The 19051-nt window shown below is 33.3% G+C and overlaps 2 protein-coding genes across 2 annotated transcripts in view; both read left to right on the top strand.

The window, feature by feature from the left end:
• LOC127728067 (myeloperoxidase-like) overlaps window positions 1-19051 on the top strand; it is an 88737-nt gene that overhangs the window by 10781 nt on the left and 58905 nt on the right. Inside the window, exon 7 of the mRNA XM_052235261.1 lies at window positions 2299-2400. Within this exon, the coding sequence (XP_052091221.1) occupies window positions 2299-2400 (102 nt within the window). The remainder of the gene's footprint in view (window positions 1-2298; window positions 2401-19051) is intronic.
• LOC127728105 (myeloperoxidase-like) lies at window positions 6440-17961 on the top strand. Its single transcript, XM_052235334.1, has 6 exons — window positions 6440-6638; window positions 11384-11876; window positions 13562-13762; window positions 15524-15690; window positions 15987-16095; window positions 17627-17961. Exons 1-6 carry the CDS (start codon window positions 6530-6532, stop codon window positions 17724-17726), a joined length of 1179 nt encoding a protein of 392 aa, XP_052091294.1. The 5' UTR covers window positions 6440-6529; the 3' UTR covers window positions 17727-17961.

Below are 19051 nucleotides of genomic sequence, written 5' to 3'. Positions count from 1 at the left end.
GACCTACCGAATTAGACTATTTACCGGTTTTGTAATAACATGAGCAACACGAAGGGTGCCACATGTGGAGCAGGATCTGCTTACCCTTCCAGAGCACCAGAGATCCCCCCAGTTTTTGGCGGGGTTCGTGTTGCTGTTGTACCCCTATTTGTGACATTTTTACCTATTGTGTCTGTATGTTTTGTTCACACATCGTTGTCAATACATAGACTTTGATGCGACTGTCATACAAGTGAGAGGTTTAGCTAACTTAAAAACCAGGTTTAATCCACCATTTTCTACATTAGAAAATGCCTGTACCAAGTCAGGAATATGACAGTTGTTATTCATTCGTTTGATGTGTTTGAGCTTTTGATTTTGCCATTTGATTATGGACTTTCCTTTTTTAATTTTCCTCGTAGTTCAGTATTTTTGTGATTTTACTTTTTACAACACGTAACAATCAAATTTTGATAAAAACAATTTTCGATCATATCAACTAATTTACACCGAACGTATCTTATAATTCATATCAGTACCAAAACGCTTTTTACATTGCAAAAACTATACTCTGACGTGAAAATAACTGTTATGAGTGATACTGTCAAGGCATAGTTGTTTTTTGTTAGATTAAGAAGGATTGTGATAGACATAATCCAAGATGAACTTAAAGCAACTCTACATAAGGAAAATTATTAAGGGAATATGGTAATCGGTGTTACATGTAACCTTCAATCAGATTTCGGCGTTTTGAAATGTTAATATATCTTGACTACCGGATAACTTTGCTACCAGTGATAACAAAGTTGTGTTTTTCGGTAGTCTTTTGTGTAGGGAAATACTAACCTAAACATTTGCGTATACAAATGCCTGATCATGAAATGTCTAGAACATATATAATCATATCATCGGGTGAATCTAGTATCTCTTTTCAATTTCATTATCTCTATGGATCGACCCATAAATAGTTTTCTATTTGGTATTTTCTTTTATTTAATTGCATTGACTTATGTACAAAAAGTATTTAATAAAAAAGAACAAACTTAGAAATTAAAAAAAAAATCAGCATATATCTTTTTTGCGTTCGGGGAGCCTTTCTGAATTGAACGCCTTCAAAATTAAAGAAAGAAGAGGGAAGAAAAGACTTAAGAAATAAATCAATCGATAAAAGGTGCGAAAAAATAAGCCCTACGATAGTTCAAAATAACTGTTGGTCATACTTTTTATTAACTAAGAAAAGTTTTTTATATTTGAAATGTCATGAAATGTAATGAAACTTTAGACGATAGATGCATTTGGAAAGCTAACAGTGAACGTAAATAAGCGTTTGCATATCATTCTTTAATTTTTCAAATTATCAAAGCTGAATTATGTTCATACATAATGGGATATCTTGAAATGGCATTTATTCAGCTTCAAACATTCCAGCAAAATACAAAAAAAAAAGAAAAAGAAAAGAAAAATTTCAATTAAGATACAAAATGTATTTTTTAATGTCATTATTATGCATTATTTTGTCAAATTCAAGGTTACGTCGGGCGTATAAAGACACAAAAGTACAAACAATACTCTACAATAAATTACACATACATCTTAACACAAAGAGTAACAAGTACACAAAAAATAACTTTTCAAAGACACCAGGATTATATTTTTGTACCCCTCAATAAATCCGAAAATGAACTCAAATACGCAAAACGAGTAAGTAGTTCCTATTCCAAACTTTTTATTCTGGCATTTTGGCATTTTTCAATTTCACATTTTTAAAGTGCTATTTACAAGAATTATATTTTTTAACCACTCAATATAATACCTCAAATACTCAAAACAAGTACGTAGTTCCTGATCGACCTGTTTATTATCTGGCATTTTTAATATAATATTTTACAGTGCTATATGCACGTACATGGTCATGATGAACATTGGTCTTTTTAAACTTTATTTCTGTACTTCTAAAGTAACATCCATGGTTCTTTTAAAAATATCAACGGACACATATTTTGCTATGTGTACAAAAAAATGTGCGCATCACATGCCATTAATGTTTAATCCGACAAATATTTGTCTTCGAAATTGTTTTTTATGCGGAGAGGTGGGGTAATTGTTATTTTAGTTTACACAAATTATTTTTTCTCCTCGAATATTTTAACTGAAGTAGTATTTAATATAATATTTTACCATGAAATCTGAATTCAAAATTGTTGTGTAGACCTATTAAATCATCTACAAGAGTTTTTGTTTGCTGGTTAACTAATTCAAATGCAAATAAAATGCAGCATTAACGATCAATAATCTAATAAAGTAATCTTTAATTCGCAGCTCACTGGGAACAGATAAATCTACTCTCCTCCTACATAGATGCTTCATTTTTGTATGGAAGCCAACATAATTTGACTTTAGAGCTAAGAGTACCTAATAGCTGTAAGTAACTGATTTGTAAATATACTCATATGCCTTTACTATTGTTCAAATTTAGTTTTTTTTTATTTTCAAAAACTATGGGTTTCATATCATTCATATTCTACTTAACACCTGAGAAATAAATATACATACGCATATTTCTTTCCTTACCAGTCCCAACTTCACAACTAAAATAAAACATCTAGATGAGGAAAATACTCTAAACCGAAACTACGTCACCTACATGCTTTATCTGTACCCGCTTCAGTTTTAATTTTGCGCCAAAGAGTTCTGGCTCTTGAAAAATAACTTCTATCTCCCAATTTGATATCATGAGTACGAAATGAGTAAATTATTTGATTTACTACACCCCCTTGATCTGCCTCTGCTGTTAATAAAGAATAAAAAAAACAAAACGCTGATGATGAAGAGACCCTTTCTGTTCGAGTTTCTGATTCGGAACGTCAACATATTTGTTTTGTATTCAGTGCAGAGGACACTGAGAAATTTAGAAATGCGGATGAACTCAATACCTTTGACAGCAGGTCAGTTTTATTGAAATATTGTGAACATGACCGGTTCCAGAAATATTTGACAAGCAGAAATGAGAAATCTTATGAAATAGAGAAGCAAGATCAGACTGTGAGCCATACTGCGGGTGACAAATTTGGTCGTGACGCTTATATCTCGTTATTGAGTGAAAAAAACTGGTTTAGTCTATGAACAAAACCAAATTGCTGTTTTCCGTGGATCATGGAGAGATTTCCCACAAAATTATTGGTTATAGGGAAAATTATAGGCTAAGTGTCCGAATACATGCAAGTTGTCAGATTTTTTTTTGATATTTCGACAATGGACAATACTGCTGAAAAAGATATTGTCCAAAAGCTGCATTTGGTCGAAATTCAAGTTTGATTACGTAAAAATTGAAGTCACTTGAAAAGTTAGCTTATCAACGACAGTAAGCGGCCTGTGTGAGTTTGATTACAACTTGTTATTTACAACAATCAGCAGAAAATTTGTTGGATATTATTCAATCAAATTTAGACAGAGCAATGTTAAAAGTTAAATTAGACTGCGAGAGCAGAAGCTTTTCATCACATAAAACGTCGCCGTCCAAAAATGTATGGTAAAGATCTTATTGAACTCGGAGACTATACCAATATAATTGTGATTTTACCATTAACTGAAGATAGTATATCTGGTTCACAGTTTGATGCAAAAAATTAAAGAAGAAAAAAACAATTAGCCGACGTTTTACCTAGCGATAAAAAAGTAACACATGGTTCACAGGAAAAGGAAAAACCACAGCGACAGTAACCTCAGTTAACAGATTACGGAATGAAGCCTGAATTTAAAAGTGGTTTCCAGATACCAAAGCAGAACTTTGGGGAGTTCAAGACCTCTTGAAAACAGACACCTGGTGCAAACAAAACTTGGGTAAGTGTTTTTATCTAATGTGACGAACAAGTGTAGTTTCTGACGCCAAAAGACTAATGTTGCTACCTCAGATACCAGTAGGTAGGAGGTACAAACATTTTTTCAGGAATGGGAATCAATCACAGACGAACAATGGGTACCGAAAACTTTCAACTTCTCAAGAAAACAAGCGTTAGGAGACAGGTGATAAATTAAAAACCTCTCAACCAGTATCGAAAGTAGCAGCATTTCAAAATGATCACTTACACAAAGGTTTTCAACCGTATAAAACACACCGAAAATTTCTACCGTTTTGTATACAAGGCAAATATTATCAATTTGTAGCTCTGTGTTTACAGAATTAATAACTGTAGTAGAAGCTCATGTGATAATTCTAAACAAACGTCTAGCAACATATTTGGACGATTGGATTGCTAGTGAAGGCACAAGAGGAAAGTCTTATTTAAGATAGAGAGAAAACACCCAGCTGGTCCACTAATAAAATTTGGGTTAATAATAAATCTTAAAAAACTTATCTTATTCTCTCTTATTCAGAGATCACTTACATAGTTCAATTTCAAGAAGAAAATAGTTTTGCTTACTATGGACAGAATTTTGAAATTAGAAATTCAGTGAGGAACTTCATGAGAGGACACAATACGGCAAAAGATTATCTAATTATGTTGAGTATGATAGCTTCATGCATAGACTTGCTCCCAAATGCACGCCTCTTTATGCCCAGCCAAAAACAACCATTTACCATCCAAATCCCGAAGTGTCCATGCTGATGATTGTCTGCTCTCCACTAAAAATTTCAGAAACTAGAAAACGTCTCAGAGCATTGCGGAGATCTAGCACACAGTAAAACTATACTGGTTTATTCAAAAACAATAATAGCTGGTATCGTGAACGGGGAAAAGAGCCCTATGCAGCTACCCTAGCAGACTGTTGAAGACCGTACTTTGACCTATAATGGTTTACTTTTACAAATTGTGACTTGGATGGAGAGTTGTCTCATTTGCACTCATACCACATCTTCTTATATCTATGTGCAGATTTGTTGTCTCATTTGTACACTTCAGGTTTACAATATCGCACTTTATCAGTTTTTAGATTCATTTTATCTATACTACCACCAATAGATTATGTTCGAATTGGACAAAATCCTTATATTCTGATACTATTAAGAGGAGTATTCAATTCTAAACCTCCAAAATAAACTTGAGTCCCAAAATGGGATTTGCAAAAAGTTTTCGACATGTTTTTCTTGCAGCAATCATAACGCTCAGGAGATGTTCGGACATGCAAACGCTGAGAATTAGAGAGAATTTTGTGAATGAACAGAAGAAATAACTTTTTTGCTTGAGGCAAGGTTTGTCAAAACAAGATAGACCAAATCATTATGCAATAAAAAACATTTTGCAACATTTTGAACACAATGAAAAGCTTGATCATAAAAGAGCCATTGCAATATATACTAGTATTTGAAACGTACAGAAGAATTAATAAAAGATGAAAGCAAACTTTTCTTGTTAACTGTAAAACCTTCTAAACCAGTAACTTCACAAACAATTTCAAGATGGTTAGTGAATACAATCAAACTGGCGTATGAAAATAAAGATTAAAGAGTTGAAGCTCACATCTATTGGACCTTCATGGCCTTTTTCAATTGTGCTAGTATGAAGGATATTTTAGAACCAGCCGTTTGGTCAATAGATACAACTTTCATCAAGTCTTATTTGAGAAATGTGGATGTTAAAGTTTTTTTTTACTATTGTGTATATAACAGATTGTTTTTATACGTATATACAAACTGAATTGTTGCTGTGAAATGCATTAAAAGAAGATAAAAGAAAAAACAAAGAAAAAAACAGTGTAAATATTGTTTAGTGTACAGTTAAATGTGTTTTATTTAAATAAACAAGTGGTATGAAGTAAAGATTATAACCAGGATGTAGAGTTTCAGAGCCATAGAAAATTACTCTGCCACCAGAGAGGTAAGGCTTTGTAATCTATCTGTATGTATATTTTGCAGGTGGTAAGTAGAAAATGAAAGATATGAAATTCTAAATTTGTTTTCAAATTCAGATTTTATGAATGATGTTTTCTACTTACCACCTTATAATTACCCACCCTACCTACCCACTTATATTTTCTATAGTAGAAATAAAAAAATGAAGAGGTTACAAGTAACGTGAAGCTTGAAGGTGACGTATTTCTGGTTGGGAGTTCGTCATCTAGGTGTTTTATTTTAATTGCGGAGTCTGGACTGGTAAGGAAAGTTATATCCATATACTATTACTCAGGTGTTAAGTAGAAAACCTCATTCATAAAATCTGAATTTTGAAAACAAATTTAGAATTTTAAGGTTGGACGATTCTGTAGTTTGTCTCGTTAAAAAAAACCTATTTGAGTGGTTTGAAACAGGCTTTGAGGTAGAAAATGTTGTCTGAGAAAGATAACGAGTTTAAGGTTTGTAATTCAAAGAAACAGGCATACAAACAACGATTTATTCAACATATATAAATCAGTTACACATTAAACCTTGGTAAGAAAACTTTTGTTTTATGAGCACTTTGTTGTCTTGTAAAGTGAAAATAAATCACGTAAAATATTCGTTAATTTCACATGTACATTATCATCATTATATGAACTTTCTCTAACGTGTTCAGTCTATGTGTGCTTACTTTATAGTACATTTATAGTACATTATCTACCTTCTTCACTCTATATGTGCTTACTTAATAGTTCTGATGAAAACAGACCCAGGAAACCTTTTACCAACACAGAAAGGAGGAAATTGTTTAAAACTATCAAAATGGATAGATGTCCGTTAACAGGTAACAGTAAAGTTTAGTACTGTCAGCGCACGTTATGCAATCATGACAATTGTATGTAAACGAAACGCGTGTCTGGCGTTAGTCCTGGTATATAGGACGAGTTTATTGATTCATTATAAAATAAAACCTATTTGCCTCATTTTAATTATCAAAGAAAATAAAAATTATTGTCATTGTTCCTCTAAATTTTTCACCTGTTCGGTGTCTTTAAGTATCACTTTATTTCCTTTTTTTAGCATTAACTGTCGCATGGATATTCCATCCCACAAGTATGATAACCTTTATGAACCTTTAACCCCATTACATTCATAAACTTTTAATTCCTTTACTATATATGCATCATACACTGATTAAATCAACGATACTTACTGATTGATTGATTGGTGCGTGCTTTATGTCCTTTTGCAATTATTTCATACATATTCATAGCAAAAAACCCGGTGGGTTTATTGGACAGGGAGTCGAAAGGAGTATGAGCAAGAAGGCCTAAATTATGCTCTAAAGTCGGACTTTGTAATATCTTATCTGAAGACCAATATCTATGACCGAATATATGCATATATAGATGTAACCTTTACAGTTATCGATTGGCTGGAAAAAAAAAGTTTTATGCCACCTCTGGAGCAGGATCTGCTTACCCTTCCGGAGCACCAGAGATCACCCCAAGTTTTTGGTGGGGTTCGTGTTGCTCAGTCTTTAGTTTTTTATGTTGTGTTTTGTGTACTATTGTTCAAAATTACTGCACTTTTCTTGTATCCCTGGTGCTTTCGACTGGAGAACCGTCGTACACAAGTATTGCACAAGTTGGCACTCCGAGGCGGTTGGGGAGCAAGAAGGTGAACTGTGGTTTATTTTTATCAATAGTACCGCTTAAGTCGACGCTAGGGGCCGTCTTAATCTTGTTGTATGGTATGAATGATTCGTTCATTGATGAAGACCCTACATGAACTGTCAAGATGAAGAAAAGGAAAATAAAAGCCCCGTTCATTGATAATTTTCTATGTTTTCTATGTATTGTGTGCGATTTTGTCCTATGTACATTTACTCCATATCCTTTCATTTTCTTTTGTCTGTTTGTCTTTTTCTTTTTTAGCCATGGCGTTGTCAGTTTATTTTCGACTTATGAGTTTGAATGTCCATTTGGTATCTTTCGCACTTCATTTATATTTAAGTTTTTTCAGTAACCGATGACGGAAAAATTTCTGATTGTCAAGCTTTCTCTACACTTGTTGGTTTGTAACTATCTTTCAGTACGTCTAAACATGGATCAATTATAAAATGAAATAAGTAATGGTTAACGTGAATGTTACTTTACGAGTGTATATTGCCGAGTTAAGATTTGCCGTAAACATTCACTTATCAAGTTGCATGCATTTACATAAAATACTTAAAAGATAAAATTTACACAAACTTGCTTAAACATAGCTAAAATGTTCATCTTGAATTTTTCATTCTGAAATTCTCGTGGGACAGTGTCAAGAGTTTCTTCCCGCACACCATGGTTTTGAATTCTATGCAAATGTCATACAAGTGAGAGGTTTAGCTAGTATAAAACCAGGTTTAATCCACCAATTTCTACATAAATAAATGCCTGTACCAAGTCAGGAATATGACAGTTGTATTCCATTCGTTTGAGGTGTTTGAGCTTTTGATTTGATGAGGGACTTTCCGTTTTGAATTTTCCTTAGAGTTCGGTAGTTTTGTTATTTCATTTTGATTATTTCAGGCGTAAAGATTCATTAAGAGTAAGTTTTAGTTCTCTGCCATTAAGAATAGTTCATGTCGTGATCCAATTTTTTGTAAGCTATTTTTCATCGAATAACATTTAATACGGACAACCAAGTTATTCCGTCAATTTCACGGAATTTCGAAACCGTTTATGCCAATACATTGACTGAAATTAAAAAGAATTGAAAAGTGGAAAGGGCTCCTAGATACCTTTTCTGTCTACTGTTTGCCTCCTACAAGTTTGACAACTTATAAGGTATCATGTTAACTGCAATTTTAATGTCTATTTCCTTCTAAAAAATGACCACACTCTTCGAACAAAATATATCTGTTATAAAAATATACATATGAGTGAAAAATACATCCTAACAAAAAATTAATGATGGTCCATCAATGTGGTCAATGCCATCAGAAACAAAAACTATCAGGGACGAAGGATACCAAAGGGACATTCAAACACATAAGTCGAAAATAAACTGACAACTCCATGGCTTAAAAAGAAAAAGACAAACAGAAAAACAACAGTACACAAAACAACATAGAAAATCAGACTCAGAAACACGAACCATACCAAACACTGGGGATGATCTCAATTGCTCCGGTAGGGTAAACAGGTCCTGCTCTAAAATGTGGCACTCGTCGTGATGCTCATGTAAGTACAAACCCGGTGATATATCTAAATCGGTAGGTCACATTCTGGGGAAAGGCGACGAGATTGAAGTTACGACAATTGGAACAAATCCGTCGTCATCTGTGAAACAGATATTCCATAACGGTCAACCAACTCGCGATGGCGTGCGTAAAATTTACGAAGGGATTATTTCAATCTCACCACTTGGAACTCTTGGTTTAATAGCTTCCTTGTGAGCAGCAACCCTCTATCAAGGAAATCATGATAGGAAACACAAGCCCGGGAATATCGTGTCAACTGCGAGATATATACTCCGTATGCAGCCGCTGCTGGAATGTTGCTACATAGAAATGGAAAGTTCACAATTGGGAAGCTGAAATCATCTCTTTTGTCGTAAAGTTTTGTTTTCAACCGACCCTCATTGTCAATTTCTAGATGAAGGTTAAGATATGAGGCAGATTTAACTGTATCTGTTGTATCCTTTATCACAAATTATGATACTCATCGTAATGGGCAATTTTGTGGCGACATATATGACACAATATATGTGGTTCTACATCAGAGCTAGATAAATTTGTATTTGTTATAAATTTTTACATATCTTTTCATCAAATTTTTACTTTTATAACTGAAGCTAAATTTCGTGAATTATAAGGGTCAATGTAAAGCCTTTATAACTTACTAATTTGGCCTTGTAACAACTACGTACAACACTTGTTGCCAGTGTTTTTTTATAACGCGCAGATAGCGTAGGATTTACCGTGCCCTTTCAACGGGACGTTGCTGCGTATTTAAACATCCCGCACAATAAAACAGACGCAAAACCTTATCAAGGGTATTATTGCGGGAAAGATAGAATTCCAGGAAGCGATATTTATGTAACCTAGTTATCCTTTTGATTTTGAGATCATGATTTTTTGAAGCTGATTGTTATTATATCATACTGAATCAAAAGTAAAAAATATGACACTGAATATTGATAAGGTAAATGGTAATGAAGTGGAGACAACAGCAGTATACCGCTGTTCAACACTCAATAATCCATTGAGAAGGTACAAACAAGGTAAACAAACAATGGAACCACATTTGACCTCCATAAAGGAGCGAGACTGGGCGCATGGACAGGGTAAGCGTTTCTTCCTATACACGCATCACCTGCCATGCGAATTAATACTCAGTCAAAATGTAACAATCGGGAATAGGAGCGAATCGGTAAATTAACAAATCAGACGACTATATATTATATAAAGATCTGAGACAACCAAAAAATGCCGCTAGTGAGTTACGTTACAGACGCGTCGTATCAGTCAACCAAGTCGTGATATTGACCGAAAATAAATATGTATTTCGATTTTTTTTTTTCTTTTCATTCACATTTTGATATTTTTTTGTCATCAGCACAACACCGGTTAATAAAGTCCGTGTAGTGTGAACATGCATATCGTATTAATTTGTATATATATATATATATATCATACGATGGTACGCAGAGGGAAAGTTACTGTTGAGAAATGAAATGTGGGTTATTGAGTAACAAGCCATCATTTGAAATATATCTGAAAGTTAAATTGAAGAAGGTCTGCATGATTTCTGCTTCATTAGAGTACAAAAAAGTTTTTGTTTATCTAAAGGTAAATAACTGTGATCAAAATAAAAATAAGGAGATGTGATATGATTGCCAATGAGACAACTATCAACCAAAGCTCAAATGAAGTTGATGTAAGCAAGTCCATTTTCAAAACGGTCAATATTTTTTTTATTACAAGAGATCTTTACGTGTCAATCAGTGTGTAGGATTTTAGGCTTTTATTTTCAATAATAGCACTTGATATTTCAATGAGCATCAAAAGTTCAATTTCGTTATGTATGTTTCGCATCAGGACCCCTTTATTCTCTCGAGATAAAAGCAGGCATGGATATTAAAGCAAGAATGACGTTTCATTCGTTACAACTGAATTGGACGGTATAGCACTTTTGCGCTTTAACTAGAAGTTGCTACATCCAAATAAGGATTGACATCAGGTAAATGCAACATTAACCACAAAAAAAACTCAATGTTTTTGTTTTGAAAAATATATATATTTGTAAACAAGCTATTGTTTGTTTTACTTTTATGACATATTGACATATTGTCGCTAGCTAGGCCACGTAAAACTGGTTTAACTCCACAGTTTGTGCCTGTCCAAATTCAGGATATCTGAACCATGTGTTTTTCGTTGTTGTGTTTATTATTTTTTATTCGCTGGAGACGAATGTTGGTGATTTTTGTGGACTCTTGTACTGTCCAATATTTATCGTCATTCTTGTAATCCTATGTATGTGTTATTTCAAATTAATTCCCCATAAAAAATACATTTGCTTTTCTAAGTGAACCTTACTCTTTCAGGCGATAGACGAAATAACGAATCACCAAATCTGGGTTTAAACCACTTGCTTTTTGTCAGGGAGCATAACCGATTATCTACAAAACTTCACGAGCTAAATCCATGTTGGAGAAATGAAAAGGTTTTCCAAGAAACTCGTCGAATTATCATAGCGCAAGTTCAACATATAACGTATAATCATTTTCTACCACTTGTTGTTAACCATGATACAATGAGACGATTTAACTTATCCTCTAAAACAAATGGTTTTGATCATGTTTATGATGACAGTGTTGATGCATCTTGTCTCAATAGTTTTGGAGTAGCTCCGTGGCGTTATGGACACTCGCAGGTAATGGCTGAACAATCCGAATTAAAAAATGATTTCAAAACTATATGCAAACATAAAGTAGAAGATAATTTATTAAGTCCTCATTTATGGCAATACAGCTATGGAAAACATGTCACAAGTCTTTCAAGATGGCTTGCAACGAAACCAGCATTAAAAATTGACAAGTAAGTAAATTAACAGAAACAAATATTTTCTTACATGTTTAATTTTCAGGGTAGTATACGGTTGGGAAATTGTTTGCAAACATAATCAGCATTGAAAACACCTTCTGAAATATTTCAACTAAAGGCAACAGTAGTATACCGCTGTTCAATAGTCATAATTCGATAAAGCAAAAACAAATCCGGGTAACAAACTAAACCTGATGTTCAGTGGTTGTCGTTTGTTGATGTGGTTCATAAGTGTTTCTCGTGTCTCGTTTTTTATATAGATTAGACCGTTGGTTTTCCTGTTTGAATGGTTTTACACTAGTCATTTTGGGGCCCTTTATAGCTTGCTGTTCGGTGTGAGCCAAGGCTCCGTGTTGAAAGCCGTTCTTTGACCTATAATGGTTTACTTTTACAAGTTGTGACTTAGATGGAGAGTTGTCTCATTGGCACTCATACCACTTCTCCTTATATCTATGAACCCGAGGGAAACATATTAACTATAAGAAGAAAATAACGGAACAACAGAAACACTGAACTACAACAAAAGCAAACGCCAGCATACATAGACTGTAGACAACAACTGCCATATTCCTGACTTGGTACAGGACATTTTAAGAAAAACTGGTGGATTGAATCTGGTTTTATGGCTAGTCAAACCTCCTGCTTATATGGCAATGCTGAAAATACCCCTAAAATGACAACACTACGTAACAGGAATACAGTACAAACAAACGCAAGAACACTCAGCACAGAGAAATACATAAATAAATAATATATTAGTACATTACAACATGTAAACCGCAGAACAACAACGGACACCTCCCATGCATTTACGACAGCATACCAGGACACCACAAACGAAATATAAACAATGGCCCTGATCGCCAACTTTACCCTTATTCAATTTTTTGTATCAATAATATCGTACGAAACATGACCTTTTCGCCAACTTTGGCATCTTCAGTGATTTATGAATAGTACCTCTAAAAAAATGAAAAGTTGTGATATGATTGCAAATGAAACAATTATCCACAAAAGACAAAATGACGTAAGATGTAACATTCGGAACAGGGCCTGTGCGCCTTCTTTGGCATTATTAGTAGTATTTAGAACAGTCCCCTTATTTACCTCCTTTAGTTTGTTCAGTGATATTCCCAACAGTATCCCTAGTTCGGTATTTTTTATCAGTATACCTGTTTGCATACTTTGGTCTTTCAGTAATAATCTTAACAGCCAACCGGCATATGAAGTATTTATCTCCAAGTTGATACGCGATGTCATAGCTTGCATTTCATATCATGATTTCTTTGATTCTTTGATAGAAGGTTGTTGTTTATACGGAATTTATTGAACCAAGGGTTCCTACTTGTGCATACTATATACGGTATGCAATATCAACAACAAAACGTTTTCAGTTGGCGTTTTTGTCAAATTGACGATCATACAAAACCTCTTTGAATTGTTAAGTCAGTTGCGTTGTATGTCTGCGATGTATGCCTACAAAGTTTCAGCTGCTTGTTCCCAATTATTCTCACATTAACCTATTTTTATTGTATGGGTTGCTTACCCAATTTTTCAATATAACGAAACTATAAACAATTGCATTTGTTGCAATTAGTCTTACATAACCAATTTTATATATTAGTTTTCAGAATAAAAAAAAACACCAACAAACGGTTCAACAATTATATTGTTTTCAGTTTCCTAGTTGAGGGATTACGTGACAAACTATTCTATATCACAACACCACCAGGTTCAGATCTGTTTTCTTTGAATATACAACGAGGACGTGATCAAGGTGTTCCTGCTTACAATGAATGGAGGAAATTCTGTGGACTAAGAAAATTCAGAAGTTTTGACGACTTTGGAAAATTTGGCTCGAATCTTTCATTAGTATATAAGTATGCTTTTTTTATTAATCAATAGTTTTAATGATGGTTTAAATATTTATAAGTTCATGGTTTTATAAGTGAAACTAAGGAAGCTCTTGCATGACTGAGTACCAGGACGTCCTACCACAAAGTAAGTAACCTGTCTTTTGCGACCCAGGTTCAGGTTCAGGTCGCACTTCCAACATAGGAGATCGAGGATATTAGAGTTATCTTTTCATGATTTGAATTACGTCACTAAGAGATTCAAAATGGCTGTACAGAATAGGCAGAGACGTATATAAAAGGAAATAATTAGATAATAGTGTCAAGGAAATGAATATTCAAACATAAATAGTTACGTCATATCATAGTACAATATCTTACGAAACAAACTGTATACATTGACAAGCTATGCAAGGACGATAAATAATACAAATTTGGAAAATAAGTGCGACCTGAACCTGGGTCGCAAAAGACTATTTTCATATTACCTACTTTTGACTCCAGATAATATAATTTTTCGACAGGTTACTTACTAAGTGGTAGGACATCCTGGTACTCAGTCATGCAAGAGCAAACCAAAAGAAGTAAAATCCAACACATTATCGGTGCAATTTAGGGGGAAAGTTTGTTGTTTTCCGATGATTTTTTCGCCAATAGAAAGCATGAAACAGTAAATTTGCCCCCAAAATTGTACTGATTGTAAGCTTGATTTACCTTCTGTAACTTGACCGAGTACCAGGGTGTCCTACCACAGATTAGGTTATCTGTCGAAAAAAATATAAACTCCGGAGTCAAAAGTCGGTAATATGAAAATATTCTATTCAAAACGTTTTGAAATAGGAAAAATCCGTAGCTCTATGGTCCGCAAATTGTCCACAAATATCAAAAGGACCTAAGAGCTACGGTTCAGCAGCTATTATGTTAGTGCTTGATAAAAGAATTGTGTATTTATATTCACTTATTCACTTGGAAACCCAACGTATACTCCCACGACAAATGACAACGATGTCATGCGCAATCAAGGGTCTATTCAATTAAAATCCAAGATGAAGAACTCTAAGTTCCTTTATTCTATTGGATACCCAAATTACATAAGTGTCTTTACAAACCATTTTGTAATGTTGGGTACTTCATATTCTCTTTGAAACCTTTTCCCAATTTATTAACATATATTGTATCAGCAGTTGAAACCTGTCTTTAAAGTTACTGTGCAACTACCTACTCCAGCCAGCGTCAATGCAAATGTAATGTTTTAGAAAGGGATTAATCACACTTTGGTGAACATTCAATTTCTATGTAACAACATACCAACAACACCTGCATATGGAGTACATATCTCCCAGTTGATACGATGTTCAAGACCTAGCGTTTCCTATCATGATTTCCTTTTAAGGTTGCCGCTATAAATAAAGCTGTTGGTGAAAAGCGTTTGGAATAGGTAATTTGAAGTAATCCATTCGAAAGTTCTCTTTTTCCCTTGATTATGAAATCACTGTAATAGATATATATTCAAACCTTTGCTTGCCATGACGGGTGCAACTAGTGAAGCTGGATTTGCATACCATTCAGGACAAATAAGATCATCCCCAGATTTTGAAGGGTTCAATATTTAAAAAAAAAATGTTTTTAAATATGATACATTTAATCGATAATTGTAAAAATATTGCCACCTGTAACCAGTATATATATGCAACTTGATTTACAAAAAAACACATCAGTGAAAACTTTTAAAAAAAAATCGAGCACGGCCACCGTAAAAAAATTCATACCAATTCTAATTTTTTTTAGGACAGTAGATGATGTTGATTTGTTTATTGGGGGTCTTTTAGAAGAAGGCGAGAACGGCAGTGTTGGACCTACTTTTTCATGTATTATTGGCATTCAGTTTCACCGTTTCAAAGCTGGAGACCGATACTGGTATGAATCATCTGATCCAGATTTTGCATTCACAATAGGTAGTATTATGTTTAATGTTTCAGTATTTAAAAAAAGTGATGTATTGCACCAATCAAAGATATTCTTCTTAACACTTAAAAAGGTATTTCACAGTTATTTATGCTTAATTTATGTTATTTCTTAAAACGGACCAGTCACAAGTGTATAAGTATCTATGTCATTTGAGCAATTTATTTTGACATATATAAACACTTGTAAATTTAGTTACGTATTGCATAAATATAAAATATATACATACAAATATTTAAAAAAATATGTATAAATTCTTTTATTTTTGAATATTTTTACTTTTTAGATCAGCTGAACTCTTTAAAATCTGCTTCATTATTGTCCAAAGTATACTGCACAAATTTAGGATTAAATGAAATACAAGACAATATATTCATGATCCCATCTTTAAAGAAGTAAGTATGTTGACAAAATGTTCAACAGGGCGTGTATATTATACGTGTAAGTTAAACAAGCATAATTGGTTTTGTTTTCAACATTGGGTAGAGTACTTTGTATAACTGTGTTATGCATAGGTAGCTTGAGGAGTTCGTTGATAGCACAGCAAATTGGCATCAACAGGCAACAAAAACCAATATTTTCTCAATTTACGATATATTTTCAATTACTCTAGTCAAAACTACACTACCTGTTTTTCTCTATCTATATAAAGGTGATGTAAGCAATCGAATCTCTGTACGAAATAAATTAAACAAGTACCACACTTTTAAAAAAGTCTATATGCCATTTTGTTTTCCTTTGTTGACATATTTGTTTGTTTTTATAGTGATTAAGATTATAACACAATGTTCACTGCTGTACCCCTTTTTTGACATTTTGTCCTATTATGTCTGTTTGTTTTGTTCACACATTGTTGTCAATATAACGGAATTTTATGCAACTGTCAAACAAGTGAGAGGTTTAGCAAGCTACAAAACCAGGTTTAATCCACCATTTTCCACTTAAGGAAATGCCGGCAGCAAGTCAGGTATATGACAGTTGTTTCCCATTTGTTTGATGTGTTTGAGCTTTTGATTTTGCCATTTGATAAGGGACTTTCATTTTTAAATTGTCCTTGGAGTTCGGTATTTTTTTTATTTTAATTTTTACAAACATTTTAGATTTGTTAAGTGTTCATAAGAAGGAAACAACAAAAACAGAAATCAAAGGAAAACAGACAATTTAATGAAAAAGTAACAAACAACCGTTTGATGCCATCAAAGCACATTGATATTGCAAGCCTAAGGAAATAATAAAAATATTTGCAGTGCAAAAACAAGAAGATGTGCTAGAATTACCAATGAGACAACTGTCCACTAGAGACTAAAAGGGCTCTCTTTTGGTGTATAGTTGGCAGTCATTCGCCATATCTTTATCATCAAATTAAAGAATCTTGTCATCTGAGTGTTAGTCGGAAGTAACTTTGGAATAAACACTTGAAATTTTTAACACATTTTTATATTTTTTGTTTGTAGATAAATTCTGCATAATATCTAAACATAACCCTTTCTTCGAAATTATCGTTTTCCTGGTATCTTCGATGAGTTATTTCTTTTTATTATTTAGAATTTTCCGTGTCAATTTCCAATGAGCACAGCAAAATCAGAGGGACTTGGAACTGTGAAATTGTAATTGATATATAGTATGCTCGTGTTGGTTTTTTTTAATGTTCGTTGTTCAATGTGGTACTCGTTATGATCAGATTTTTTTGTCATCGGTTTAAGCCAAACTTCATATAAAAAGTCTCAGAAAAACGTCAATCTAACCGAATCCTGAATTTATCGTATATGCAGATGACAGTTCTGCACTAATAACTAATTTTTGGTAGTCCAATATACTTAGAAATGAAGGCGTAATGTTTGATAATTATTACAGTTACTGCTGCTGATAATGTTCATACAGATCATAACTTACAAATTCAAGATTGACTGTTATATTTTCTTTCAGTCCAGTGTCTTACTGTAGAGACCTTCCCGATATAAGCCTGTACTTATGGAGAGACAAAACATGTGTGTATGGACCACATCCCTTGGCGAAAAGGTACTAATTGACATCTAACCGATGACAATAGCTCAAAGGAAGTGAATGAATAATTCAAAGATTAAATTCAAGAATTGTACAGTTTTTATTCAACGAACATATTGTCTTGCTTTTAGTTCACTTGTGGATTCTATTCATATGGAAAAACACAATAAATTTATTAGAATGGACTGTTTAAATATGAAATAAGTATTTGCAATACGATGATTAACGAAGGTAAATCATAACCAAGAAATAAAAATCAGAAAGGAATCATTAGAACCATTGGATCCAATGGATCTACCATGTCTTCTGAAATGGTATCTTATAATTATAGACTGTTTATCTATGATATTATAATACTTCTCCAGATTTATGCGGAATTCCTGTTTCAAAAATGTTACGTAACCCCCCACCACTTTTTTTCCTGTTCATTTTTAACGTAGATTTAAGTGTCATGCAAAAATAGTGGGTTTTTAGATTTTATTTTCCTATTGTTTTCATTGGTGGATGTAGAGCGGATGCAACGTGGTTTAAAAGACCAATTTTCGGAATATATTTTTCATGACTTTTAATTTAGTATAACACTCATAAAAGGCTAAATCACCTTAAAAATTGCGACCATACCATGCCAATTTTGATATTTCCCTTTTGCTTCCAAAAAGATGATGAAACTATCAAAAGAATGGGTAAACTTCAAATTTTAATCTCATGCCAATTACAAATTCTGATTTTGAAAATAAACGTCAGGGTTTCTATAAATAGACTGAGTAAACTGTAAAATGCAGATGCATGCATGCTTCTTATGTGATTGATTAACTTTTAGTGGCAAATATTTCATGCATATTCAGGACAAGAAGAAATTATCAATAATATATTTACAATAATTTGTTCGATTACTGTGATTCAGAAATTATTGCGTGCATCTATTATTGCGATTTTTAAAGAATGGAAAAAATAAAAGATTATTTAAAAATAAAAAATCTGCATACAGCGATATGTATTAGAATTATGAATGCGATTTCTTATTATTGCGATACTCCCCCAGTCGCATTATTCGCATTAATAAAAACCTCGCAATAATTTCTGAATTTACAGTAATTAATAACAACATAAAAAATAACGATGTGGTATGATTGCCAATGAGACAACTCTACGTAGAAGGTCAGCAACTATAGGTCACTGTGAGACCTTCAACAAGGAGAAAAACCTATACCGCAAAGCAAGCTATAAATGGTCCCGAAATGACAAATGTTAAATGATTCAAACAAGGAAACTAGCGGCATGATTTATGCACAAAACAACAAACGAATTACAAATATGATGTAAATAAACAAACGACAACCAATGAAT

Source organism: Mytilus californianus, unplaced genomic scaffold (assembly GCF_021869535.1).
Source record: "Mytilus californianus isolate M0D057914Y unplaced genomic scaffold, xbMytCali1.0.p SCAF_2, whole genome shotgun sequence".
Lineage (NCBI taxonomy): Eukaryota > Metazoa > Mollusca > Bivalvia > Mytilida > Mytilidae > Mytilus > Mytilus californianus.
Note: the sequence above shows the minus strand (reverse complement) of the source record. Positions and strands in the feature narration are given on the sequence as shown.